Raw genomic sequence first — 26,493 nt, 5'->3', positions numbered from 1 at the left:
ACCGAGAGTGAAAGGTACCCACAGCAATCACCTATTCCCCTGCCAGGGCATGTGATTACGGCACTTCGGAAGATATTTGAGGAAGTGATACTGTATGACTCCAGCATAATGTAACAAAGAAGAATACAGTGTTTGATTCCGTCTCCGAATCAGCATGTCTTGAAGAAATGGAAACTATACTGAAGGTCTTCATTCGCAGGTTGAGTGATTCGACGTGTGCCTGTGGGAAAGGCCTTGTACTAGTACTGCTAAGCCTCATTCAGCTTTCAGGTGTTTCTAGAGTAGGTTATCACATGTATGCTACGAATAAACAAGTTTCAAGGCCTCTGGTGCAGTTAAACATTGCGAGGTCTAAAGGGTAGTAGGTAGGAGAAGTATAGGTCTGGAGTGGTTGTAGAGCATCGTTGACCTCTAAGCGAACCTCTTTGGTAACTATGGTAAGAACTTGGATTGACCTAATTGGCGCTCGAGAATATGTCGCCGTTAGGAAGTTTGGGTTAAACATGAAATGATCATTAAAACGGGGCTTAATGTTTTTTGAGGACCAGGAAAATGACGGGCACGCCGGCGAGACGAAAGTGAAATAAATGATATTAGTGGTGCACATTTTATTTGGGTCACATGACTAGATTGTGTAAACTCAGGCATGCGGACAGGGTGACGGTCACTTCTCTAGGTCGACTCCCGGATTAATCCGGGATCGCTCAGGGATTGCTCAGGACACGCACTTTTGTGCTCCTCCCACGCTCCGGGCCGCTCAGTGAGCAAAAAGCGGCGCCAAGTTCGACCTAAAGCAGAAAGGGAAAGTCACTCGATTTCCGCAGCAATCCAGTTCGTTAGCAGCGCAGCAGCCATCGATGATCGGGCGGCCTGTAGCGAGGGCGAGGGGCTCCGCATCAGGCCGAGTTGTCCGTGCCCGCTACTGAAATTAACCCCCCTCCAACTTTGTTCCAAGTTAGTGTTTGTTATCCCTCTCCCTTCAATACATCTTCAACAGTCTGGTGCTTTGTGTTTCTGTCCTTCCTTCTTGTGCTCAGATAGTCCTTTTTTGCAATCTCTCTTTGTGTCCTTTTGCCTGTCGTCATACTTACCGACCGTGCCGGCGCACCGAACCTCAATTGTTGCAAATCCACCCCCAGCCATGAAGCTTATGCGGAGAAACTGACAGCTAAGGCATGGAGAGAACACGAGTTGCTAAGGTCGGTCCCATCACAGTGGAGAACAGATGAATCTGAAACACAAGCTGACGATTTTCTGTCGATGATTCCCCAGGTTGAAGATGTGACCTTGGCGCGTCGCGGTGAACAGGTCGTCGGTACACTCCATCTTACCTCTCACCATATAATTTTCTCCTACATCCCTCCCTCGACCGATAAATCTCAAACCCCCAATACTGCTGGCCGGTCAAAGGAGCTCTGGATCACATATCCTATCATCTCCTTCTGTACCTATCGCCCCACCCCCGCCGCAGCCCGCCAGCCATCTTCGATTCGGTTACGGTGTCGGGACTTCACCTTCGTTTGCTTCTACTTCACTAGCGAGAGCAAGGGTCGAGATGTATACGAAACCATAAAGTGCTGGACCTGTAAGGTCGGACGCATCGACAAGCTGTATGCTTTTTCCTACCAGCCGCCTCCCCCCGAGCAGAAGTTCAATGGTTGGGAATTGTATGATGCCCGCAAGGAATGGGCTCGGCAGGGCGTAGACCAGGATGGCTCGGGCTGGCGGGTATCCCAACTTAACGCTGATTATGGGGCAAGTATGCCCTGAGAAGACAACGGAGTTGGCTACATCATTAACCATTGAACCTCAGTTCTCTGCGACCTACCCTGCTCTCATACCTGTGCCGACTACCATTTCGGACATCACGCTCAACCATGCTGGCAAATATCGGTCAAGAGCCAGAGTGCCCGCTTTGACGTATCTGCACCCTGTGAACAATTGCTCCATCACACGAAGCTCGCAGCCACTGGTGGGTGTGCGCCAAAACCGAAGCATTCAGGACGAGAAGTTGCTCGCCGCAATCTTCTCGACTTCCCGCCCCGAACGACCGCTCGCGAACTTCACACCGCCGAATCTGGAGCCGGAATCCTCCAGTTCGACATCAAGTGATCCCTCCAGTAGTCAGATGCTGGCTGACTTGACCAATGCCGAGGAATTGGAAGATGAAATGCTGGCATCTTTTGCCGGTGACCCGGAGGAAAAGCCCCACATCTACGGAGCCCAGCAGCGCAATCTCATTGTTGATGCTCGTCCAACCGTCAACGCTTTTGCCATGCAGGCTGTTGGGCTCGGATCGGAGAATATGGACAACTACAAGTTCGCTACCAAGGCGTACCTCGGGATTGACAACATCCACGTGATGAGAGATTCCCTCAACAAAGTGATCGATGCTCTTAAAGACTCTGATGTGACCCCCTTAGGACCAAACAAGGACCAGCTTGCACGGAGCAACTGGCTGAAGCATATTTCGACGGTTTTAGATGGCGCAGGTCTGATTGCCCGGCAGGTTGGGCTTCAGCATTCGCATGTCTTGATCCATTGTTCGGACGGATGGGATCGAACGAGTCAGTTGAGCGCATTGAGTCAACTGTGCCTAGACCCGTACTTTCGCACACTGGAGGGCTTTATGGTTTTGGTAGAAAAGGATTGGCTATCATTCGGGCACATGTTCCGACACAGGGCTGGACATCTCAACAGCGAGAAGTGGTTCCAAATCGAGAACGAACGGATCGGCGGCGATTCAAATCGAGCATTTGGCGAGGCTGGTGGTGCCAGCAGAGCTATCGAGAATGCTTTCCTTAGCGCCAAGGGATTTTTTAACAGAGACAACAATAGCCGCGATTCTCTTGGAGAGTCGGATGGGGAGATGCAATCATATGACGGCGACAATGCGAAAAAGCCTTCAGTGCCTAGAGCAACAGCTGTGGAAAAGGAGGTAACCAAAGTCAAGGAAACAAGCCCGGTCTTCCACCAGTTCCTAGATGCAACCTATCAGTTGCTCTATCAGCACCCTACCCGGTTCGAGTTCAATGAACGGTTCCTGCGACGACTATTGTACCACTTGTACTCGTGTCAATTCGGAACATTCCTCTTCAACAGTGAGAAGGAGCGGGTAGAGTGGAACGCTAAAGGGCGTACTCGGAGCGTTTGGGACTACTTCCTGGCACGGAGGGAACAATTTCTTAATCCTGACTATGACCCGCAGATTGACGATCACAAACGTGGAAAGGAACGTCTAGTCTTCCCACGCGTCAATGAAGTGCGGTGGTGGAGCGAAGCCTTTGGTAGAACCGATGCTGAAATGAATGGCCCTCGGGCCCCAGGCTCGGGGTTGTCGGTTCCCCGTGAGACTCCGAGTGCTCAGCGGTCGCCAGTATTGACAGGGATGGAGACCGCTAACCATTCTGTCGGCGCTGGCTCCGCTGGCAAAGATGCTAACAACGCCCCACCGAGCGGCATCGCAACTGTGACTGCGGGGATCTCTAATTTGGCCTTCCCCAAAAACAAAGAGAACAACCAGGATACGAAAAACATGAATCGCATGGAGCTTGAGATGCAATGAAGGAGTAAAGACCCCAGTCAGCGTTCAAACTGATGGAATGACGCATTGCGTCGGAGTCGGTCTAGGCAGGCAACCTATAAAAGGCGGGGAGTCTTCTGTTTGTTATCTAGCTATTGTGCCCTTAGTCTTTCTTTTTTGACGCAGCATATTCTGTCTTGGTTTTGTCGGTAGCGATACAGTTCTAAGGCCGGGAGAGAGGAAATATGCCGAGTACCACCCATGTGGGGGGTTGCGCAACCCCGCTGGATCTGTAAAGAAGTGTTCTTCACAGAGGTCCCATTGAGTTAGGGGTTTCAGCCATTGATGGTGACTTGGAAGTCTGACCAGCCACTTCTCTGAAGTTGCGAAGGGACCGAAGTGCAGTATGTATAAAGGGAGAAGAAGAGAGTTTTGAAAGAGACCGAAAGACCGAAAGACTGGATGTAACTTACTCGAGTACTCATGTTTGTATGTTTGTTGTAGGCTATTTTAGATGATGGTGCCTGTATGCTCAGGCTGAAATACCCGGGGGACCTAAACTAAAGAAGGCCCCGGGAGGGGAAAGCTTACCCAGAAAGGAAAGGTGCCCGCGGAGCAGCAAGCGAGGTTGAGCCCTAACCCGAAAAGGGATGAACAAGCCCTAAAGCCAAAAACTGCCCACTACCGCCGACCTTCACAAAACTGACTTGACCGCCGCCGACCAATTCGCCCTCGAACGACTACCCCCCCTTCAACCACCCGCGTCCTCGGCCGTTTCTTTCGCCAATTCACCACCCAGAAACGCAAACATGGCTGCTGTCCAGGGAGCTATTTCGAAGCGCCGCAAGTTCGTCGCCGACGGTGTCTTCTATGCCGAGTTGAACGAGTTCTTCCAGCGTGAGCTGGCTGAGGAGGGTTACTCCGGTGTCGAAGTCCGTGTCACTCCCACCGTCACCGACATCAGTACGTCGCCCGATTTGATTTGCCTTGTTTTGTTTTGAGAGGAGAAAGAGGTGGAAGGAGAATGTCCGAGGAAAGGTCGAGAGGATGGAAACAATCGATGGAACAATGCGAGAAGGAGCTTGGAATAAGTTTTGGATATGGGTGGGGGACGAGTGGGAAGATCAACAATGGAGGAAAAAACCAAAACGAATCGGTTGCTAACGGATGCTCTTTCTTTTGCTACAGTCATCCGTGCCACCCACACCCAGGAGGTTCTCGGTGAGCAGGGTCGCCGCATCCGCGAGCTCACCTCCCTCATCCAGAAGCGCTTCAAGTTCCCCGAGAACTCCGTCTCCCTCTATGCCGCCAAGGTCCAGAACCGTGGTCTCTCCGCTGTCGCTCAGTGCGAGTCCCTCCGCTACAAGCTCCTCAACGGTCTCGCCGTCCGCCGTGCTTGCTACGGTGTCCTCAGATTCATCATGGAGAGCGGTGCCAAGGGTTGCGAGGTCGTCGTTTCCGGAAAGCTCCGTGCTGCCCGTGCCAAGTCCATGAAGTTCACTGTACGTTTCTTACCGATCAAACCACCCTGAAACCGCCGCGGAATATGGTCTCGATACAGCAACGGGATTGGATCGATGCAAATCTTCCGCGATTGCGAATTGCGACTGCATTTACGACCGCTCAAAGAGAGATCCGGTCCGAATCCGTTGAGCTAGCGGATGCACTGCAAGATGATGTGCATTGAAACATAAAGTATTCCGAGACTAACACGATTTCGTTTCTCCACAGGACGGTTTCATGATCCACTCCGGTCAGCCCGCCAAGGAGTTCATCGACAGCGCCACCCGCCACGTTCTCCTCCGCCAGGGTGTTCTCGGTATCAAGGTCAAGATCATGCGCGGTTCTGACCCCGAGGGCAAGGCCGGCCCCCAGAAGACCCTCCCTGACTCCGTCACCATCATCGAGCCCAAGGAGGAGCAGCCCATCCTCCAGCCCATCAGCCAGGACTACGGTGCTAAGGCTCTTGCCGCCCAGCAGGCCGCTGAGCAGCAGCGTCTGGCCGAGCAGCAGGCCGCCGAGGGCCAGGAGGGTGCCGCCCCCGCTGAGTTCGCTCAGGAGTAAAAAAATTAATTGGATTTCCTCTTCTTTTTTTCTCATATTAGGCCCCCCCTGCTCTTTTCTCTTTTTCTCCGTTTCCTGTCCGACCTACCTATATCTCTCTTACCTGACGCACAAATAAACTACTTCATGATCTCTTCCTATCCAGAAGACCCGTGTTTATTGTCATTTCCTTCGTTCCGCTTCCCGTGGCGGACGGGGGACGTCAGTATTCTCTCAAAAGACCTTTTCCCCCTCTCATGTCTCTAATTAACTCGCTCCATATACACCCTGAGTCGATACGACCTAGGTAGGAAAGACAGAAAACAAGAGAAAGAAAAAAAAAGTCAAAATTCATGCCCGAAACGAGTTCTAGCCAAGCCTTTCTTCTGGTCCCCACACTTCGTACGCCGATACCCCGGTAAACAGTGTAGATCTGTGTGTAGATGCTTAATTGTGCTGGAAGAGTGTGGCCCCGCTCGTGCCTCAAGGCAGACTTTTGAAGGCTGGCCAACTGGTCGCCCGCATTGTACAGTACTATCGAAGCAAAAGAACGATGTATTACGTAAACACATGCTTCACTCCTTCTGATTTCGCTTTTGATATTGTCCTTTTTGTCCTTTTTTTTTATTCATTCTAGCAATGACATCTTACTTCATGAAACTCAGCTGTCTTTTGATCCCTATGCATAAAAAAGTAGATCTAATCCCTCACGTCTACGTCTTCTCTCAGCCCGGGGTCATCAATCAATCATAGGAAAGCCTCGATGTTCAGCTCCAGTGTGCTGACGGGGTACTTGAGGTCGTAGTTCTCCAGGACGGTGGGGTGGAGGATACCGAAGGAACCGATCACGAGCTCCTTGCCGGCTATGCGCACATGAACGGAGGCGGCGTGGCCAGGGAAGAATGTGGGTTCTAGGGGAATTCGATTCGTTAGTGTTGCTTGTAATTTTTACAATGCCTTGACTTTCATGTTAGGGTGTAGCTCGAGATATACTCACCATCGAGCTCCTCGATCCAGTACTGCGAATCAGACATGGCGGAGTTTTCAAGTCCCTCCTCGCCAGTGATGAAGGCGCTCTTCAGCATGGCCATGACACGGTCCAGCAGACCGTGGACGACCTCAAAACCGCTGGTCTTGCCGTACCAGGCGGCGGCGAAGTGGCGCTCGTTGCGGCTCTTGCGCTCCAGGGAGAGATCCTTGAAAGCAACGTCGCTGACCTCAAAGATCTTGATGGGGACGGCGTGGTGCTTGTTCTCGCGAATGGTCTTCAGGAGACCGGGCAGCAGGCTGGTGCGCACAACCTGGAACTCCTGGGTCTTGGGGTTGGCCAGCTTGACCGCCGTGTTGCCATCGTCCTTGCGGTTGAGCCAGCCGAAGTTCTCGTCGTGCGAACACAGGATAAGCGGCAGCACCTCGGACCAGCCGGCCATGGCGGCTTCCACGCGCACAATGTCGGTGAGCTTGTTGATAGGGAGGGGCTGGGCGATGGTGCCGGACTTGCTGGGGAAGGAGCGGGGCAGGGAGTTGAAGCCATAGGCGATGGCCACATCCTCCATGATATCGGCCTGGTGGAGAACATCCGCTCGGGTGGCGGGAATATAGACGTCGAGGATGTCGGGGTTCGTCGTCGAGGGCTTAGCATCGTAGGCCATCTTCTTCAGGAGCGTGCAGATCTCCTCGGGCTTGAGCTCTAGACCGCAGCACTGGTTGATGTAGGAGACCTCCGCCTCGGCCTTGCGGGGGCTGATGTCCGGAACGACTCGGGTTTCGTTGTTGTGCTCGGAGACGATCTTGATAGGCTCGATGCTGTATTGATTGTCAGTGGTGGGCTCCGCACGACATGAGATGGAAACCTACGTGAAAGGCTCAGTACAGTACTGAGAGAACATGGTGACCATCATACGGTTGACAATCTCCACTTTCGTCTTATCGAGAGCGGTAATCTCGATGAGGACATTCTTGGTGTCCAGGGTGATCTTCGAGTGATCGCCGTTGATGATGGGGGGCAGGGAGCAGACGGTTCTCTTCGAGTCGTAGATGACGGGGTAGACGGGGTGGTCCCGGATGATGTGCAGGTACTTGCCGAGGTGCTTGTCTTTCTATTCAGAGAATGAGTACTGAGTCCGCTGGCCAAGCCCGTAGCGCCATGAGTCATACCTCGTAGAAGTTCATCAACTCCTCACCGTTCATCTCCTTGGTTTGGTTAAGAGGGGTGAACTTGATGTCCTTAGGGGGTAGAGCCTCGTAGGTGAAAGGTCCCTGGATGGTGTCGAGATCGTGGGTACCGATGGACACGAGAGTTCTTTGACGCGCCAGGTTCTGGTGGAGCTTATCTTGCAGGGCAATGAAGGATTCATAGCGCGCTTGGTCGAACTTGACGTTGCGGAGGATGGCACCAGACACCAAAGGACGGACCTTCATGGTCTGTTCCATATAATCAGTGCCCGATGCTGGGGGCGCAGGTGCTCAATTGCGACTTACATCCTCCTTGACGATGATCGTCTCGAGCTGTCCACTAGCAGGCTCAACCAATTTGTAGTTCGGAACCGGCTGGCGGCCCAAGAAGATGTTGAGCATGAGGGCAATGCCCTCGAAGCACAGCATGTCATACCTGCGACGGTCTCAACATATGAAGGTGTCTCGAGGGGGGTTCTGGATGCATACCGGTTGGCGGGGATCTCGATCTTGAGTTGAGGGGGCTCTTGCTGTCCATTCACGATCGGGCGGTCCTGATTCGTAGTCTAGTGTCCGTAGTTTTATTAGAATCTGAATGCATATCTGGAGGAGAGCGAAAAGGGGCCTTTACGTCTTCGTCAAGTTCGACACCTAAGTGTGAACAGTCAGTACATTGCCCCGCCATGGCCGATCTGGATCAACTTACCGAACTCGAAGCAAAGCTCATCGAATTCCTCGGTGGTATACCTGCAACAATTGAGTCAGATATGCAGTCGAAAGGTATGTGAGAGGGCGAAGGAAGTGCATACTCCCGTCCGAGCGCCTCGAAGAGGGCGGCCTTGTCGACCGAAATAGTGGGCATGATGAGGGGTTTGGGCTTCGCAGCAATGTGAGGAAACTGTGGGGGATCAGATCGAGTTGTACCAGCCTCCCAGAGACCGAGAAATGACTGTATAAGATCAGACCAGGACGGCTGCCGCGAAACAGGGGTCAGCGAAGAAAGTAAAGGGAGGGAGCGTGGCTGGATGCGCTGGTCGATAATCGTAGAGTCATATAAAGTCTTTTTGACTCTTCGCTCGCAAAGGCGGCGACGATTCGGATGGTCAGCCACACTTCAATCTCCTAGCCGCACCGCCACGTGCCAATTCACCCCTCCGTCACCGTCACCCACTACCTCACCAGCCACAGCCCATGCTTCCTTGAACCTCCCTCTCTCTCTCCCAGCAAGTCAGTCGGTCCGTCACTTTCGTAATCTCTCCTTCAGCTACTAACTGTGTTTCCACCCACCAGCACCAAACCTACTCTCTTTCCTGTTCATCTGTTGACTCCCTTCATACGAGCTTCTACTGAGCTTCACAGTTCATTTGGAGTGAATTCTGCATCTCCAACTTCTCATCCCGTCGCAATTGTTGAGGTATGCCGCTACCGCTGCTATTATTGCTCAAGTGTCCTGCGGCGGCCCAAACCCCACGAAACCTCCTCCGGGGTTCTTCCTCACCACTCATCACTCACTGCTCCCATCCTCCCTTTTCCCATAGACCACCCACCCAAGACCTTCCCCACCCGACACTAATCCATCCGATCTTGAACAGGTGCTCTCCATTCTTTGGCCCCTGCTAAAGTCGCTCCTCAGGTCCAGAATCCCCTTCCCCTCTCGAGAAAATATTCGACGTGTTCGCGTGCGAGCGGGTCGGATAATTATCGCCTGAGCGAGGACGTGGATCGGTTATAACCTCACCTCTCTGGTTGTCGCTCAAACACTCAACCCGAAAAGTCTTATAATATAGTCGCGATGGAGGGTCAGGGTGAAAACGACGAGCTCTACCCTATCGCCGTCCTTATCGACGAGCTGAAGGTATGATAGTCACCATTGACTCCGCTATTGTCCCCACGTGCGGGCACTGTCGGTCCTGACACTTGATCAATCCAGCACGACGATGTCCTCCTCCGTCTCAATGCTATTCACCGCCTCTCCACCATTGCCTTGGCTCTAGGGCCCGAGAGAACCCGGGAAGAGCTGATCCCATTCCTCGATGGTTAGTCCCCAATATGCGAGAGATGGACGGTGTCACATAGAATGCGCCTAACCTTGTGTTCACAGACTCTGTCGAGGATGAAGATGAGGTCTTGACCGCGTTAAGTGAGGAGCTTGGAAACTTCACAGAATATGTTGGTGGCCCAGAGTACGGGCATGTACTTCTCTCCCCCCTCGAGAATTTGGCCGCTATCGAAGAACCTCTGGTCAGAGAGAAGGTACGGACCCGCGAGCGCTTTCACTAGGATCTTTAAATCCCTGTTCGTTTTATGCTGATGGCTTTGCAACCAGGCCGTAGAATCTCTTAACAAGATCGGAGAGCAGCTTTCCGAGAAACAGATCGAAGAATATTTCATTCCGATGGTTTTGCGCCTTTCGAAAGCCGACTGGTTCACCTCGAAAGTTTCCGCGACTGGGCTCTACTGTGTCCCATATAGGAAGGCTTCGCCCACACTACAGCAAACCCTCCGCCAATACTATGGAAGCCTCGTGCATGACGACACACCGATGGTGAGAAGACAATCAGGAAACAACCTCGCCAAGTTCATCAAGGAACTGAACACCCAAGTTGTCATCGATGAAATGATACCCTTGTTCCAGCATCTCGCCACCGATGAACAGGATAGCGTGCGGCTGCTTACTGTGGATGTGCTCATCTCGATTGCGGAGGAAATTCCCAAGGAGCAGCAGCCCAGCCATGGTGTTCTTCTGACTTCATTGAGAAATCTATTCGAGGACAAGAGCTGGAGAGTCAGATACATGGTTGCCGACCGTTACGAAAAGGTTTGTTGACTACCAAACCTAGCCCAGCCGCAGTTGACTGACAAGGGACATAGATCGCCAAAGCCGTTCACGAGGAAGTTGTTACTCGTGACATGGTTCCTTCGTTTGTTAAGCTTCTGAAAGACACGGAAGCTGAAGTCCGCACCGCTATTGCTGGCCAGATCCCAGGTATTAGCGCCGCATCTGGTAACAATTTCGATAGCTGACTCTGGAATAGGCTTCTGCAGCCTGATCGACCGTGATACATTGCTTAATGAGATCATGACGAGTGTTGAAGATCTTGTGTCGGATCCCTCTCAACACGTCCGCGCAGCACTGGGAACTCAAATCAGTGGCCTTGCACCTATCCTTGGCAAGGAGGAGTAAGTACATATGCTTGACTGCGAGCCTTTTTACTTCTTCATTAACGCTACTTAGGACTACTGCCCATCTCCTTCCGATGTTCTTGCAGATGCTCAAGGATGAATTCCCGGATGTTCGTTTGCACATCATCTCCAAGCTGGAGTTGGTTAACAAAGGTGAGCGAGTATACGCCATGACAAGACATAAAGTCCATTGACTAACCGAACCAGTCATTGGCATTGACCTCCTGTCCCAGTCTTTGCTGCCGGCTATTGTACAGTTGGCTGAAGACAAGCAATGGCGTGTCCGACTGGCCATCATCGAATATATTCCTCTGCTTGCCAGCCAGTTGGGCGTCAAGTTCTTTGATGAGCAGCTGAGCGATCTTTGCATGGGCTGGCTCGGCGATACAGTCTTTTCCATCCGTGAGGCTGCCACCACGAACTTGAGGAAGCTCACAGAGGTCTTCGGCGTCGATTGGGCTAAGGGATCCATAATTCCCAAAGTCATGGCCATGGGCCAGCACCCCAACTACCTCTACCGGATGACCACGTGCTTCGCCATCTCCGTACGTGAACTCTTGACCTCTCTCAAATCTAGATACTAACCTCTGTGTAGACTCTTTCCCCAGTTGTATCGATGGATATTATTGAGAACTCAATTCTTCCCATCTTGGACAGACTCGTGTCGGACGAGATCCCGAACATCCGTTTCAACGTTGCCAAGTCCTACGCTGTATTGATCGATACCCTGCGACGCCTGCCGGCGGAAGGAACCTTGACAGAGCTCGAAAAAGTAGGACAAACTGCCACCCCGTCGCCGCGGGGTCAGGAACTCATCCAACAGAGAATTCTCCCTAGCCTGGAGAAGCTGCAAGGCGACGATGATGTCGATGTGCGGTATTTTGCGACCACTGCCGCTGGCGGCCACGAGGAAGTTATGCAGACTTCACCGTAGGCTTAGCACCATGAGCGCGTGAGTGGGTACTAATATCACGGCACTCGCGCGGATTTGGGTGGAATTCCAGTTTTTGTCCAACTTAGAAACAGTCAGAAGAACCTGGCTGGTATGAAATGCTTGATGGCGTTCTCCCTGTAGAGTCTTCTTGGTCGACGATCAATAATCCTGCAAAATCAGATCCCGGTACTTTTTTTTTCTTTACTTCGTATCATGAACCTTGCTGTCTGAGCCCGACAGGCAATGGTGTGAGTGAGTGAGTAGTGATATGGGCGTGATTAAGCTCGGTGTCCTATAAATCATGTGATTCCACGTATATTTCCGTAAAGCCGATGGCGCAATTAGTTTTCTAACCACGTTCACGTGTAGTGTTCCTCTTCGGCGCAGAAGAGCAAGCTGGATTTTGACCGTTGTTCAATTGCTCACTTCTCAATTCCACCCCTTGATCTTCACCCTTTGCGGTTGTCCACACCATGACTCTCTCCTGGCCCTGGCATTTTATCACTCTCTCCGATGCAGAGAAGGAGCAGCGTCGTGAGCTCCTAGACCTACGGGGGTCTTACGCTCAATTCTCAATGCTAATAGCCATTGTTCTGGTGCGGTTGTATGTATGGGCATCTCAGCCTGGATCGGAGCCCTCCAAGCCCAACCGACGCAAGCCTTCACCCAAGTCTTGGCTGGACTCTTCCCCCTTTGTGGGATGGATTGAGACGCGGCGACAGTACCTAGTCTGCTCAGTGTGGCTAGTGTGGCTCTTGAGTCTCTGCATCTGGAATTCTGGTGAAGGTATGGCTGTTTCCTCTTATCTATGTTATGCCTATAGTCTGAAGCTACATCCGTGATATTACCATTACCGAGCCTGTGATTTGTCGCTCAGCGGATAGTATTCCCGCCGCTTAGGGAATATCACAACATGGATACACAATCAATGATTATAAACGAATTGCAACTGACTAGTTTCCAGACTACCTTCACCTTACCAAGTCCCTTGGACATGTCGCTCTCTCCCAGTTCCCTTTCCAGGTTCTGATGTCGCCGCCCCTCTATCTCACCTCCAAACCGGCCTCCCCTTCTCTTATCTCCGTGCTTACCGCCATCCCCCAACCGACTATAAATGCCTATCATCGGCTCTTTGGTCGGCTGGTTATTGCACCCCTACTGTTTGGCCATGCACTTCTCTACGACTCCTTCTTCCTGCAATCCAGCCACCCGGACTTCGAGGTCTTGTTTCTGAAGCGTATCCGCGATGCAGACGTCCAGTGGGGCATTCTGGGCGTGATTGCGGTCACATCGGTGGTGCTATTTGCTCGTCCAGCAGTGAAGCCTCGGTGGGCTCTGAGTTTAAGGAGCGGATCTGGATCGGCTAAGATGCGACAGCAGGTCTTCTGGGCGGTGCATGTTGGCTTGGTACTGATCCTGGGGATTGCAGCGTATTCGCATGTGGAGTGGGCCAGGATGTATATGATTGAGGGCTTGGTGGGGAGTATGGCTAATGTGGGTTGTGGGCTTTTGCTCTGAGTATGGTCATGTTGTCGCTCGTGGGCCACTCATGGTAGGCTGGGTCTCGAGCGTGTGTGCGTACAACATAGTATGTCCTTGATTCAGCTCCATCCGGCTGCGAAGCATCATGGTGGTGGAAGTAATTGAAGTGCGGGTTCAAGCGAGCGCCTTTCCCCATCGTTCAAGGTGGTCTCTGGAAGGTTGTAAATGTCAATGGGTCAAATCAGCAAATAGCAACAAAGGCTGCATGTCCAGGCTTTTTCTTCTGAGGCGGGTCTCTTCATTGGCTTTGACTTGCCTCTCTACCTTTCACCATATTAATTATGAGAAGCTTGCTCCTGCCTTCGGTGCCAGTGACGTAGGCACGATTTCGACATATAGGCACCAGGAAGCTCCTACCTAAACTGTAGGTGAAAAGAGACCGAATTCTTTCATGACAAGGAATGACAGAGAAAGCATTTGTCGCAGAGACTGGATAATGACAAGGCTGTCAAATGGAGATGGTATATACCGACAAGACCTAGTATTCTTCGAACAAGGTTTAAGTTCAAGATTGGAAACAAGATCTGGGCTCGGCCTGATTGTACGGGCAACCGATGGGCCGGGCCTACCTAATCTTGATTGGCCTATGCTTCAGCCTTGATCTTGATTGCCCGAGGGACCGCCTGGACCTACTAGTACCTTGCCAACACTCCGAGTCGTTTTCTGATGTTCACCAATTGATTGCTCTCGAGTTGAATTCTCTCCTCCAAAGTATACCTATTATAGTATTATACTGTCTGAAATCGCCTTTTGTGTGTGTATCAGCGACCTCAATTGGGCAACATCTAGCTGTGGACAAGTGTGTTGACACTACGCTAAATTGCCATCTACAGTACTTCCCTGCAGTGTTTACACTATATAAACAAAGCCACAGCTGGGTATCGACCAAAGCTGAGGTCGTCCTTCTTCGATGCACGACATCTGATACTAACAGCAGAATGCGATCTCAACGGCTGGTAGTCTGGCTAGGAACTTTCATCCTTGTTTCAATCGTTCTAATCTTTGTACGAAGCTCCAATTCCTCTCCAGACACATCGAGCTTTTCGCCCTTGCCTGATCCCCGTCCATCAGCCAATTCACAACGGCCCGAGGTCCCGCCAAACGAGCAGCTTCGTCAGCAATCAACGTATCACAAAGCCTCGACGCCTGCAGGAAAACATCCGATCGCTGCATTAAGCGAGGCTGCAGATCAAGAATGGGACCAAGTACAGTCCCGCCAATCCAAGACTCTGTCCCAGGCTGTCACAGAATACCGCCGCCGCTATGGAATGCACCCTCCACCACACTTCGACAAATGGTTTCGTTTTGCTCAATCCAAGGGGGTCCACTTGATCGATGAGTATGATACCATTTACCACTCCCTCCTCCCGTTCTGGGCCTTGAAACCGGAGACTATCCGCGGGCGGGCCCGCGAGACTCTCGGCTTCGACAACTCCATGATCGGGGTCTTGATCCGGAATGGGACCGTTACTCTGGCCGAGGGAGGAACCGAAGAACAGAAATGGCAGCGGGGTGCTACGGTGCAGATGATCAAGAGCTTTGCAGAGTGCTTACCCGACATGGATCTTGTGTTCAATGCTCATGACGAACCACGAGTGATTGTCCCAAGTGAGGACCTTCAGCGGCTGGTTACGGCTGCCCGAGAGCATGCTATTCCAGATGCGTCCCTAAGTGAGACGCCGAAGAATGCATGGTCCGATCGACCTTCGGACCTGAACAAAGGCGACCGTATTGATGAGGTGCGCACCACGCGCTTCAGTCGTTTCTCGCATCAGTCAACATGGAGCTATTCGCGATCGTCATGCCCGGTCGACTCTCCCGTCCGCTCGCTTGATGAAGAGCCGTTGGATAACATTGACTCCTACGCTCAGAGCGAGCTAGGATTCATCGCGAACACGACTGCCTTCTCGGACATCTGCAACACCCCTTCTCTGAAGCATACATACGGGTTCTTCGATCGGCCCAACACGTTCGAAGTCGTTCACGATCTGTTTCCTGTCTTTTCTCAGAGCAAAATCTCCAGCTACCAAGACATACTCTTCCCGAGTCCGTGGTACTATGCGGACAAGGTGCCTTACGAGGCTGCCCAGGACGTCAATTGGGACGCCAAACTGGATAAGATGTACTGGAGAGGGTCTACCACAGGAGGATATTCCCGAGCTGGCGGCTGGCGGCGTCAACATCGGCAGCTGTTCGTGCGCAATGTCATTGCTCGAGACACCGCCAAGGTACTCGCTAAGCAAGAGGATGGCGAGTGGGCATCCACCGGGATTGACCGATCATCCCTGGACGACTTATTCGACATTCAATTTACGTACATTGGCCAATGTGATGCAGAAGACTGCGCAGCGCAGAAGGAATACTTTGGAGTTGCAGAACCCGTTGACCAGCAAGATGCATGGGCCTATCGACACTTGGTCGACATCGATGGTAATGCCTTCAGCGGTCGTTTCTATGCCTTCCTACGAAGCAAGAGCTTGGTATATAAGATCGCAATTTCTCGCGAATGGCACGATGAATGGCTCAAGCCTTGGGTTCATTATGTTCCATTGCGGATAACCGGAGACGATTATCTGGAAGCTGTCCGTTACTTCGTCGAAGATGAGGACGGGAAACTCACAGCCTCAAAGATCGCTCAAACCAGCCATGAGTGGGCCCATAGAGCACTTCGCTCGGACGACATAGAAGTCTGGTTCTTCCGATTATTGTTAGAGTAAGTACGCCCTTCGTTGCGTGCAATGGCAGCTCCTGATCTTGATGTGTGTTTTTAGGTATGGCCGTCTTGTCGACGACAACAGAGGGCGCCTGGGGTTCTCGCTGTAAGATGCGTGTGCCCGTTGGTTATGATCCTCTCATGTCATTTTATACCTGATGTACTCATCTGTCTCATGATATCCCCAAGTGTTTTTCTTAGAGTCCCCACGGAGAAATGAACTGTCCTTCGTGCTTGTCTTCCCAATTTGCGGAGATATGCATACCATGACTTCATCAGAGTAGACGGAGCTTCCACTTCATATGTGGGTTATTCGCTCAGCAATGCAAAAAGGTGGTGCATCCCGAGTGAAACAAGCCCCGGGGGCGCCGGCGATTATTACGTAGTGCATTGCAACTTTTCCCATTGAAAATCACATGTGGGCGGGTTCGAAGTGGGCAACGGCGGGTCCACGGCGCACCATGACTGGCAGCGGCGGACACTGCCCTAACCGCCTATCCACGGGTGGTTCATTTAGTGCCCGTTAGGCTACTAGGAAGGGAGATTAGGAGCTTCCCAGGGTCTTCTTCCCTTCTGCAAGATTACTTACCTCGGAGCTTTTTCTCCCTCAATCACCCTTATCTACTTTTCCCCATCGGACGGTGACTTCTTCTCTCCTTTCCCTCGAGCTTCTTCTTCTATTGTTCGAAAGTCGCTGTACAACAATTGTCCCAGCCCGCCCTCTGAAGCCCGCCTGGGCAGACCAAAGTCATACTTCAGTCAATCATCATGGCCTCGATACTCGGATTCGTGGGATCGGGTGTGATCTTCCTTTACGGACTTTTCAGTCTCGGACTCTATGGAATTCGCGCTGTAAGCAAAGGGTATTTCTTCAAGAAAACCACGGAGAAGGAGACACTCGAACTGCAAATCGGTAAGTGATATTCAATAACGGCCTCGTTTCGGAGACTTTTTGTCTTGCGCAATGCTCACTACGTGGTTGTGGCTCCATCGCAGCTCGCAATCGACTCTGGGACCTTTCACAGAGCTTCGCAGGCCTTCGTCACCATATCCATACTCTGCCGAGCGGGTTCAAATTCCACTACGTCTGTAATGACGGCCCCGGACAGCAGACCGCCACCGACCCACAAAAGCCGCTGGTTGTGTTCATCCATGGATTTCCCGATAGCTGGGCCATCTGGCGCCATCTTCTCGCCTCACCCGCTCTTCAGCATGCGGCCACTCTGGTTGCGGTCGACTTGCCCGGCTATGGTGGCAGCGATCGGCTTGATCGATACTCAGCAACGAAAGTGCTCGAGAATCTGACGGAGTTCTTGATTGCGATTCGGGCCAAGTACGGAGCTGACACGGCGACCGCGGCGCGGCAGCGTAAGGTTATTATTGTCGGACATGACTGGGGCTGTGTGCTTTCGACTCGACTGGCATCTGAAGCTCCTCAACTGGCGGATCGCTTTATTCTGACTAATGGACCAATTGTACGTTTCCCTCTTGAATGGGTCGCATTTTCATTCGAGCTAACAGCACGTAGCCTGGTCTCGCCCGGGCGAACATCGCCCGCCGACTCTCTTCCTCCCTTAAGATGCTCAAAACAGCACTGCGTGATCCGATACACTCCCGCGCGACGCTTTGGAAAGTGGCCCAAACTCTGCAGCCCGTTGGTCGACAGTTGCTCCGCTCCGGATACATCTTTGCTATGAAACTACCTTTGTCCCTGGTTCGGTATCTGGGCCGAGGCGGAAACTACTCATTCCTGAAGCTTATACACCGCGCATCGTATGGTCAACAGGAGTTTTCACCTCGGGATGCCGCAGAGTGCATGGCTAGTACTGTAGGACCGTCCGTGGCTGAATGCCAAACCCAAACTGCGGAGGGCGACACGTATCCTGCGTTCATGAAAGAAGACCGCGGGCAATTGACCTTCCAGCATATGACCGCCTACTACCGGGACAACACAGCGTTCGCGCGCTGGAACAAGTCAATTGAGACGATTGCGCACCTTCACGGCATTGAAGACGCGAATGCGGCCCACCGCACCAGCAGCGGTGCTGGTCTGTTTGCCGATGGACCCAAGGGGTCCCTGAAAGCTAGTGCAACCGTTATTTGGGGGAAGGCCGACATGGCCTTGGAGCCTGCCGTGTGCCTGGATGGCATTGCAGACTACCTCGTGCGAGACAGCCAAGTTATCGTGGTGCCGGGTCTGGGCCACTTCACCCCATTGGAGCGTCAAGGCCAGCTTGCCTTGGAGAAGGCGATCGAATGGACCGTGAAGGGTGAGAAGGAGGATATTGGAGCTGTTTTGCAGAAATGTTCCCCCAAGGCCGTGGTGACTGCTCGCAAATAGACATGGATAATTCGACAACATACTGAAGCGGGTCCATGATTGATTTTTGAATCTTTGGTTTGCTTGGCTTATCTGTCGCTAGGGATTGACTGAAATAAGCTGAAATTAGTCTAGGCTCCGGTCTATACGACTACAATCTACCTATAATCAGACTAGTGTAGTCTGAACCTTCTCCCGCATGGTTACTTCGCATCTATCTATTTTTTTTTTTTTTTTTCGAATTGCACGGGGAGGGGGGTTCCGTACGAGAAAGCTTCCGAGCTCGGGGGAAACCTGCATCTAACCAAGAACAAGGTGCTGCAAGGGGGTGCGGAAGAAAGTCAATTGAGATTTCGAGATTGAGGTCTAGGTCTGTGCTACACAAAATTCTTCCCAGCGCTGACAGGATCGAAAACGAAATCTAATATTATGATGACTATTGTTATGATTATGAATTGATTAAAGGGGCTTGGTGTCAAACTGGTACCGTGTCAGGGCTGGGCGTGAGCGGGGGTTTGAAGGCACTAATACTAACTCAGGGAGAGTAGTATAGTAGAAAGAGAGAGGGTGAGAGGGTGAGAGAACGAGGAAAGTGACTGTCGGCCGCGTGCAGCTAAAGCTGCGCTGAGCTGAGCAGGTGAGCTTTAGTGCTGTTCCTAGTCTATTATTCCCTGTTCCCACTTCCCACTTTCCCGCCCCGTCTTCTCCATCTCCAACTACGTACAGTACTTCGTACCTGTCTGTCTCTTCTGATCTTTGCGCATCCTCAGCACGCCAGTGCAGCTTTAATTGATCTCAGTCGTGTCTACTTTTTCCTACACTCGTTCCAATTCTGCATTCCTCATTTCAGTTCGTGTTCTGTCGTTCGCTCTATTCGACGGAGTATGGCGTGGTGGTGGTAGAGCATCCGCACGGCATGCTAATTGGGGAAACCGTCTGAGTGTTCGTCTATGCGGGCGGGCGGGGTTGGTTCCTTTGGCTCCTAACGTCAGTCAGTCTTTCGTTTGAGTGAGGGGGATCCTCGTTATCCTCCTTCTCCTCCTCCGCACCCGTACTACGGTACCTACCACCCAGCCAACCACTAGATTAACTAAGTGAAGTAACTTACTGACGACGACCCCGGACACAGCACCTCGAGAGGTGCACCTCGTGCCCCAAGCTCCTTGCTCCTTTTCCGTCTCTTGTCTTATTCTTCTTCTCCTCTTCTTCTACCTTCGTTCTTGTTGTATTTTGTCGCTTTTCTTATCGCCATACTTTTACTCATTGCTGGTCCACTCTACGGACTGCGCGGCGTTGACCACTACCCGCAATGGCGCTCGCCGAAAGCGCTGTGTACTGCACGGTATGTTTGTTCCCTTACTACGACGGTACTTCCCCGTTCCACTTCCGTCACCCAATTTACTGATCGTCCGTTATGACTCCTAGCTCCTGTTGAGTGATCATTATCTTCCGGGTATTCTCATGGCGCCTTCTTGACCAACATACTGCTGGAGTCGTTCTCTCTGATTGTCCAATCTTCCTTTCCTATAGGTGCCGTGGTTCTTGCACATTCCCTGCGCGACAATGGGTCAAAAGCCAAGCTCGTTGCGCTCTACACGCCTGATAGCTTGCAGCCGGCCACCGTCCAGGAACTTGAGGTATGCCTTTCGCACATCAATTTCATGTCTTCTCTTTTTGAGCTTTTCATGCAAAGATCGTCCATCGCTTCGCATGGAACGTCGCTAAAAGAGTCCTTGACCTAGATCGTGTACGACGAAATAATTCCTGTGAATCCGCTGACCAACCTTACCCCGGCGAATCTTTGGCTTATGGACCGACCGGACCTTATTGCCACTTTCACCAAGATCGAATTATGGCGCCAAACACAGTTCAAGCGCATTGTCTACCTCGATTGCGATATTGTCGCGGTCAGAGCTCCCAATGAGCTTCTGGAGTTGGATGTCGACTTTGCGGCCGCTCCAGATGTGGGCTGGCCTGATTGCTTCAACAGTGGTGTCATGGTGCTTCGTCCCAACTTGCAGGACTACTTTGCGCTGAGGGCGCTTGCGGAGCGAGGCATCAGTTTTGATGGCGCCGATCAAGGGTTGCTGAACATGCACTTTCGCGATTGGCATCGGCTGAGCTTCACGTATAATTGCACTCCCAGCGCCAATTACCAGTACATTCCGGCCTATAACCACTTTCAAAGCACTATCAGCATGATCCATTTCATTGGTGCTCAGAAACCGTGGAATATGGGACGACAGGTGCAACCCGTGGATTCACCCTACAACAAATTGCTCGGACGTTGGTGGGCTGTGTATGACAGCCACTACCGTCCGGTCGTGAGCGTAAGTATCTGAGTTTCGTGCTCAAGGTCCCGATGGCTAATGGCTGTACAGATACCTGTTGATGTAACCGGGAAAAGGTTTCTGACGGGGGAGACTCAATGGGGAAGCACAACGGGAGATATAGCGGCGCTGACACATGGCCAACATTATTCACATGCTCAAGATTCTGCAACTACGGTTGCGCCTGCCGATACGCCGCGCTCGCAGGAACTACGCCCAGGACAAGACACAGAGCCTTTCTCGGAGCCTCAACAAGCAGCGCCAACTGAGAGTACTGGCCCGATTCCTCATTATGCACCCTATGGCACTTTTGAGAGTTCGGATACCCATGTTTCTCAGCAGAAGCCTATCGAGTCAGCGGGAGGAGGAACCCCTCATGGAAGTACATCATCGGGCCCAGAGCAACACACAGCTGGACAGCACGGGGAGTCACATTATCACGAACCGCATCATGATCTGGGTCGACATGACAAGGTATACCAAGAGACACCTTACTCGGGTGGATCCTACCATGAGCCAGGATACCAGGGTGCTCGTACAGCAGAGGAAGAAGCACATCACCGGGACAGATACCACGGGGGTGAGCACGAAGAAAAGTCACATCACTCTCAGACACATCATTGGGAGGCGCAGCATGAGCACACCCACTACGAAACAGGACAACATGAGGCAGGTCATCACGGCGAAAGTCACCACGAGGTAGAGCATCAAGAGAGATATGTGCGCGTACCACCTCCTTTTCGGAGTGCGGTTCCGCAATACGTCCGTGGAGAAGAGCATGTAGCGGCATATATCCACCCGCACTCTCATCAGACCACCTTTGCTGTACAAATCGAACCAACCTTCCAGAGACAAAAAGGCAGTGTAACAGAAGCCTCGCCAAGGCCGTGGCAAGACCAAGCCCACCATTATCAGCAACCAGCAGAATCTCTTCCCGAGTCGCAACATGGTCCACCGTCACTCAAGCCAGAAGCACAAACCTTTGAGCCTCCGAAAGCCGAATGGGATGCATCGAGGTACGTCTGTTTGACGAGGAGCACCATTTATTGGAAATGTTACTAACTTACTGTAGGGAGCCCCCACCATTGAACACTAAACCAGAGGGCTTTGCTTTGGAGACGAAAACATACACCATGTCGGAGGACCAGCAACTTTTCCAACCACCCCCGTCCTATCCGGAAGCGCCCAAGAACATGTACTATGAAGTGCCTACCAAGAAACCGGAGCCAGAAAAGCTTGCGCAGCTGTTCCCTTGGGAAAACGATGCTCCCAGACCGACCCGTGTGTTCCCTGAAGACGATCAAACCTCGATAAGTACTATCCCGCGGTCTCTGCTGGAATCGACAGAAGGAGGTCTTGGCCAATCGCCACAACCTCGAGACACGACTTGGACATGGACTTCTGAAGAGCCGGCTGAATCGTGGGAACATTACACTCGTTCCAATGCATGGGATGAGGTACCAGAGATTCAGCGCTATATATCTTCGCTGCAGCAGACTCGCAAAGGCCGGGTTCAGGTTCTCACGGGAGGCTCTTCAAGCACAGAAGCAAGGGATGTGCGAATTACGGACTTCCCCAGCGAGCAAGAGCGACCCAGCCTGCCCGTCACCCCAGCGCCCATCCGTCGGCGGTCTGGCGAACTCTCCCCCTCTGATAACGACCTACTACCCTCGGCAGAAGGCGTACCAAGCCAGGAGGACTGGGTGGGTATTACGGTCGATGCCTTTCTACAACTCCTTCGAGTGACGTACTTATATTGGAAATTTACAGAACCCTTCAGCCGGCCTCGAAGAGCTTCGAATACGTCGGTCCGAAGTCTTGGATCTTCCAGATTTACTTTTCGAGCGGATATTGAGCAGCAGATCGACTACTTCAGATCAAGTGCCTCCAAGCGAACGAACTAATGATTGATTGACTTTTAGCATCGTTCTAGCAATGTTGATCATAGTTTAGCCTCTTCTTATCCTCGCAGTCTTGCGCTGCATTCTGTTCTTGTTCTATTACTCCACCATGTCTTTCCGCAGTATGCATATTGTTCCTTCGTGATGATCATTATTGTTAAGCATTGGCATTTGTACAGTACCCCACGTGATATTATGCATGTGCATTGATAGCAGTGTAAGTTCTTAAGCAGGTGCAAAGTCTCAGACTGTCATATGCCTTTGCACGAGGAGTTGGTTTTGTGCTTATTATTATGTGGCATTGATCAGCGTCACTCTGTACTTCCATGCTAATTATCGGTCTAACTGCGTCCTAGTTCAAATTAATGAGTTATACTTCTACAAAACAGGCTGTTACCCTTCTGTTAGTTTAAGTAGCAATCTCGAGAGTATGATAATGTTCGGGATATGTTAGAACGAAACTCGAGCAATAGGCAATAGTTACCTCAGTACTAGTCGTTCAATTCCAAGTAGGGTTGATGCCTTCTGATGCCTGAGGCGGGAACCCCTCCATGTGACGTCCCAACGGACGAATGAAGTGGCGGGCACAATTTCAAAGATTGTATCTCCACCACCGTCGGACTCTTTGCGACTGACGTACCAACCAACCTCTTCACCAAGATTTTTGCTTCTTTTTTCTCGTCGACCACCCCACTGCCGATTAGCGGTCGATTTGCGCCAGGCGTTTACCGGGTAGTTCCACAAAAAGCATAGACTTCTGTCCTTTTTCATTCTACACTTTTATTTTTCTATTGTGCCGCATACGAGGGGTGAAACTCGTAACCAACCGCCAAAATGTCGACCACCGTGGAAAAGGTAGGATCTCGGCTCCTTGACGACCACCGTCCACTTCCCAATGCATTTTTGCTAACGCTTGGTACTCGTTCTAGATCAAACAAATCGAAGATGAGGTTCGCGCCCGTCTGCCCTCGCTTTGACGATAGCGCTGCGCCAGGACGTGCACACTGACTGGTTTCCCTTTCCAGATGGCCAAGACGCAGAAGAACAAGGCTACGGCCTTTCACTTGGGTAGGAGGCGATGATATTTGGCGGGCGTAATTTGCCAACTCGGGACGGCGCTGACGAGGAATCGTGCAGGTCAATTGAAGGCTAAGCTTGCGAAGCTGAAGCGAGAGTTGTTGACTCCGACCGGAGGTGGTGGTGGCGGCGGTGGTGGTAAGCAGTGATGGTGTTATATGCCCCGTGGAGAGCGCGCTTGACACTGACACGATGGTTTGCAGCCGGCTTCGATGTGGCCCGTACCGGTGTTGCTAGTGTGTACGTCCTATCCATATCGAAACGAAAAGTACTTGTGGTTGAGGTCACGAATAAGTTTATGCTGACATGGTTCTGGGGTAGTGGTTTCATTGGTTTCCCCTCCGTCGGAAAGAGTACTCTGATGAGCAAACTGACGGGACAACACTCGGAAGGTTGGTTTTTTCCCCCCTCTGTATGTCGCGCCTGGCTGGGCACATAATCGCTGACAACGACGACTTCGCAATACAGCTGCCGCTTACGAGTTCACGACTTTGACGACTGTGCCCGGACAGGTCATGTACAACGGTGCGAAGATTCAGATTCTCGATCTGCCTGGTATCATTCAGGGTGCCAAGGATGGTAAGGGTCGTGGTCGTCAGGTCATTGCTGTGGCCAAGACTTGCCATCTGATCTTCATCGTGCTGGACGTCAACAAGCCGCTGCACGACAAGAAGATCATTGAGAACGAATTGGAAGGGTTTGGCATTCGAATCAACAAGCAACCCCCCAACATTGTTTTCAAGAAGAAGGACAAGGGTGGTATTGCCATCACGAGCACGGTTCCCTTGACGCATATTGATAACGACGTAAGTTTCTGCCGTGGTTGGTCTTCGGGGATTACATTGCAGTCGCTGATGCAGCGCAGGAAATCAAAGCCGTCATGAGCGAGTACAAGATCTCTTCCGCGGACATTTCTATCAGATGCGATGCGACCATCGATGATCTCATTGATGTGCTGGAAGCCAAGAGTCGCGCCTACATTCCGGTCGTGTATGCTCTGAACAAGATCGATGCGATCACGATCCAGGAGCTGGACCTTCTGTACCGGATCCCCAACGCCTGCCCCATTAGCTCCGAACACGGATGGAACGTCGATGAGTTGCTGGAGATGATGTGGGAGAAACTCAACCTGCGCCGGGTCTACACTAAGCCCAAGGGCAAGACGCCGGATTACACGGCCCCCGTCGTTCTAAGAGCCAACGCCTGCACGGTCGAGGACTTCGTAAGGATTCTCCACATGATCAGCCCTTTCTGAAGGGGCCTGGACGTTCTAACGCGCCAAACAGTGTAATGCTATTCATCGTACGATCAAGGATCAGTTCAAGCACGCTATCGTCTATGGCCGTTCCGTCAAGCACCAACCGCAGCGTGTCGGTCTGTCACACGAGTTGGGCGATGAAGATATCGGTCCGTGCTTTCCCTCCTGCGTCTCCCGTCATATTGGGATCTCCAAAGCTAACTTTAGTGGTTTCAATACAGTGTCCATCGTCAAGCGCTAATCGAGTCCGAACGCCATGTCAACCCTCCTGGAAAAGGATCCGCCCCTTAAGCGGAGCAGCGCAGTGGCGAATCGTGCACTCAAGCATGGTCAACACAAGCCGACTGTGGATTAAGGGGAGAGGGGGGGAAAGGGGAGGGCTTTTGTGTTTCTCCGCTAAGTATAAAGCGCCCTCAAGAAAAGAGCCCGGCCCTTGTGACAGATATTTCCGTGAGATGGGCCATAGGAATTGTGATTGGGGGAGGAGGAAGGAAAACGGATTTGCGCACGGGCAGCATTGGAGAGAGCCTGGAGTCTGCCAAACGCCGCCTTGGGGAAAATCACACTCTACTCGCCAGGGAAAACCGCCCGGACCATGAGTCAGGATGAAGTCTTTTTCATCTTCGCCCCCCCTGATGATAGAGTATTTTGATGCGCAATCCTGGTTTAGGAAGACAAATGTCTGAGCGATATGATCGCTTGGTAAAAGGACGGATTGGACAGAGATAAAAATTTGAGACTGGACACAAGCTGGAATTGATTTTAGGGTTTTACTCATTTCTTGGGGAATAGCAAGTACTTTAGGACCTGCCGATATATATCTACTTTATTTTTATTTTTATTTTTTTTTTCTTGGTTGTTCCTCTCCTTAACGTGCCCTCGGGAGCTTAAAAAGAAACTCTGTTTGATTGTTCACATTTCCTCTTTTCCTCTTATGCTTTTCGTGAGGATTCTGGTGATCCCGTTTTGATGGTGGTGGGCATTGGTTCTAGATCCCCGATCCTGAGGACGATTCCCAGCTTGTAGAAAGTGTGTACAGTACAGTCGTTCAGCATTTTGGACCGGATGGACCGCTAATGACAGTGAGTGAGCATGACGTTTCTAAAATTGAACTTCAAGCCAAGTTTTGTTTTATTTTAGTCTGTATCCGGAAATGAGGGTACTCATCATACTACTCATACTGATATAATTTAAACCAAGAAAAAAGAAAAAAGGAGTTATTAGTTCTATCAAGTATCTATTTAGTAGCTAACTACTAGCTAACTGGCTACTAGCTACGACTAGCCGAGCTAGTGAATATGACGCACGTCCGTCCGCCAGTACTATAGTAACTTACCTAGTGGTGCTCTCCCTCCTTTCGCCGATGGTGTTTAATTTGAGTGTTTAATTGGTACTCTCCCTTTGTGGGGTTGTACAGTACTAGACGATTTGATTTGATTTGGCCTTATTCATCCAGAGGCATGAGAGACCAATTATCGAGTACTTACACGCTTC

General features: G+C 51.5%; 9 protein-coding genes across 9 annotated transcripts; 7 read left to right on the top strand and 2 right to left on the bottom strand.

Moving 5' to 3' along the window:
- Positions 1-1,103: 1,103 nt before the first annotated feature.
- On the top strand, positions 1,104-4,013 carry BO82DRAFT_355997 (phosphatidylinositol-3-phosphatase YMR1). Its single transcript, XM_025635600.1, has 2 exons — positions 1,104-1,755; positions 1,814-4,013. The coding sequence occupies exons 1-2, from the start codon at positions 1,261-1,263 to the stop codon at positions 3,563-3,565; spliced, it is 2,247 nt and encodes a 748-aa protein (XP_025490193.1). The 5' UTR covers positions 1,104-1,260; the 3' UTR covers positions 3,566-4,013.
- Positions 4,014-4,332: 319 nt separating this feature from the next.
- On the top strand, positions 4,333-5,587 carry BO82DRAFT_287601 (40S ribosomal protein uS3; the record flags this gene model as incomplete). The annotated part of the gene is made up of 3 exons (XM_025631587.1): positions 4,333-4,486; positions 4,712-5,025; positions 5,255-5,587. The coding sequence occupies 3 exons, from the start codon at positions 4,333-4,335 to the stop codon at positions 5,585-5,587; spliced, it is 801 nt and encodes a 266-aa protein (XP_025490192.1).
- Positions 5,588-6,313: 726 nt separating this feature from the next.
- BO82DRAFT_393529 (phenylalanine--tRNA ligase subunit beta) lies at positions 6,314-8,603 on the bottom strand (the record flags this gene model as incomplete). The annotated part of the gene is made up of 9 exons (XM_025638681.1): positions 6,314-6,477; positions 6,564-7,372; positions 7,424-7,665; positions 7,724-7,990; positions 8,048-8,177; positions 8,231-8,307; positions 8,373-8,392; positions 8,448-8,488; positions 8,551-8,603. The coding sequence occupies 9 exons, from the start codon at positions 8,601-8,603 to the stop codon at positions 6,314-6,316; spliced, it is 1,803 nt and encodes a 600-aa protein (XP_025490191.1).
- A 930-nt stretch (positions 8,604-9,533) lies between these two features.
- On the top strand, positions 9,534-11,858 carry BO82DRAFT_287687 (protein phosphatase 2A structural subunit TPD3; the record flags this gene model as incomplete). Its single annotated transcript, XM_025631590.1, has 9 exons — positions 9,534-9,596; positions 9,672-9,777; positions 9,843-9,994; positions 10,068-10,559; positions 10,613-10,727; positions 10,777-10,921; positions 10,977-11,077; positions 11,132-11,469; positions 11,520-11,858. The coding sequence occupies 9 exons, from the start codon at positions 9,534-9,536 to the stop codon at positions 11,856-11,858; spliced, it is 1,851 nt and encodes a 616-aa protein (XP_025490190.1).
- Positions 11,859-12,223: 365 nt separating this feature from the next.
- BO82DRAFT_433792 (putative capsule-associated protein CAP1) lies at positions 12,224-16,449 on the top strand. Its single transcript, XM_025640903.1, has 4 exons — positions 12,224-12,644; positions 12,823-13,341; positions 14,472-16,113; positions 16,172-16,449. The coding sequence occupies exons 1-4, from the start codon at positions 12,332-12,334 to the stop codon at positions 16,221-16,223; spliced, it is 2,526 nt and encodes an 841-aa protein (XP_025490189.1). The 5' UTR covers positions 12,224-12,331; the 3' UTR covers positions 16,224-16,449.
- A 245-nt stretch (positions 16,450-16,694) lies between these two features.
- Positions 16,695-18,647, top strand: BO82DRAFT_314146 (alpha/beta fold hydrolase). Its single transcript, XM_025632503.1, has 3 exons — positions 16,695-17,026; positions 17,110-17,588; positions 17,642-18,647. Exons 1-3 carry the CDS (start codon positions 16,882-16,884, stop codon positions 18,452-18,454), a joined length of 1,437 nt encoding a protein of 478 aa, XP_025490188.1. The 5' UTR covers positions 16,695-16,881; the 3' UTR covers positions 18,455-18,647.
- Positions 18,648-19,742: 1,095 nt separating this feature from the next.
- BO82DRAFT_403878 (glycogenin) lies at positions 19,743-22,667 on the top strand (the record flags this gene model as incomplete). The annotated part of the gene is made up of 6 exons (XM_025639408.1): positions 19,743-19,775; positions 19,859-19,886; positions 19,964-20,070; positions 20,176-20,763; positions 20,815-21,779; positions 21,836-22,667. The coding sequence occupies 6 exons, from the start codon at positions 19,743-19,745 to the stop codon at positions 22,665-22,667; spliced, it is 2,553 nt and encodes an 850-aa protein (XP_025490187.1).
- A 1,022-nt stretch (positions 22,668-23,689) lies between these two features.
- On the top strand, positions 23,690-25,410 carry BO82DRAFT_355988 (GTP-binding protein RBG1; the record flags this gene model as incomplete). Its single annotated transcript, XM_025635599.1, has 8 exons — positions 23,690-23,732; positions 23,802-23,879; positions 23,945-23,981; positions 24,063-24,133; positions 24,210-24,547; positions 24,607-24,963; positions 25,028-25,148; positions 25,221-25,410. 8 exons carry the CDS (start codon positions 23,690-23,692, stop codon positions 25,238-25,240), a joined length of 1,065 nt encoding a protein of 354 aa, XP_025490186.1. The 3' UTR covers positions 25,241-25,410.
- Positions 25,128-26,139, bottom strand: BO82DRAFT_122977 (uncharacterized protein). The gene has a single exon (XM_025629895.1). It carries the CDS (start codon positions 25,775-25,777, stop codon positions 25,259-25,261), a length of 519 nt encoding a protein of 172 aa, XP_025490185.1. The 5' UTR covers positions 25,778-26,139; the 3' UTR covers positions 25,128-25,258.
- Between the last annotated feature and the right edge of the window lie 354 nt (positions 26,140-26,493).

Source organism: Aspergillus uvarum (assembly GCF_003184745.1).
Source record: "Aspergillus uvarum CBS 121591 unplaced genomic scaffold BO82scaffold_41, whole genome shotgun sequence".
NCBI lineage: Eukaryota > Fungi > Ascomycota > Eurotiomycetes > Eurotiales > Aspergillaceae > Aspergillus > Aspergillus uvarum.
Note: the sequence above shows the minus strand (reverse complement) of the source record. Positions and strands in the feature narration are given on the sequence as shown.

Coding starts and splice junctions, on each gene's coding strand:
- BO82DRAFT_355997 (XM_025635600.1), top strand. CDS start 1,261: ATGATTCCCCAGGTTGAAGATGTGACCTTGGCGCGTCGCGGTGAACAG. Junction 1,756..1,813: donor AACTTAACGCTGATTATGGG/GCAAGTATGCCC, acceptor ATTGAACCTCAG/TTCTCTGCGACCTACCCTGC.
- BO82DRAFT_433792 (XM_025640903.1), top strand. CDS start 12,332: ATGACTCTCTCCTGGCCCTGGCATTTTATCACTCTCTCCGATGCAGAG. Junction 12,645..12,822: donor CATCTGGAATTCTGGTGAAG/GTATGGCTGTTT, acceptor ACTAGTTTCCAG/ACTACCTTCACCTTACCAAG. Junction 16,114..16,171: donor TTCTTCCGATTATTGTTAGA/GTAAGTACGCCC, acceptor GTGTGTTTTTAG/GTATGGCCGTCTTGTCGACG.
- BO82DRAFT_314146 (XM_025632503.1), top strand. CDS start 16,882: ATGGCCTCGATACTCGGATTCGTGGGATCGGGTGTGATCTTCCTTTAC. Junction 17,027..17,109: donor GACACTCGAACTGCAAATCG/GTAAGTGATATT, acceptor GCTCCATCGCAG/CTCGCAATCGACTCTGGGAC. Junction 17,589..17,641: donor TTCTGACTAATGGACCAATT/GTACGTTTCCCT, acceptor AACAGCACGTAG/CCTGGTCTCGCCCGGGCGAA.
- BO82DRAFT_122977 (XM_025629895.1), bottom strand. CDS start 25,777: ATGAGTAAAACCCTAAAATCAATTCCAGCTTGTGTCCAGTCTCAAATT.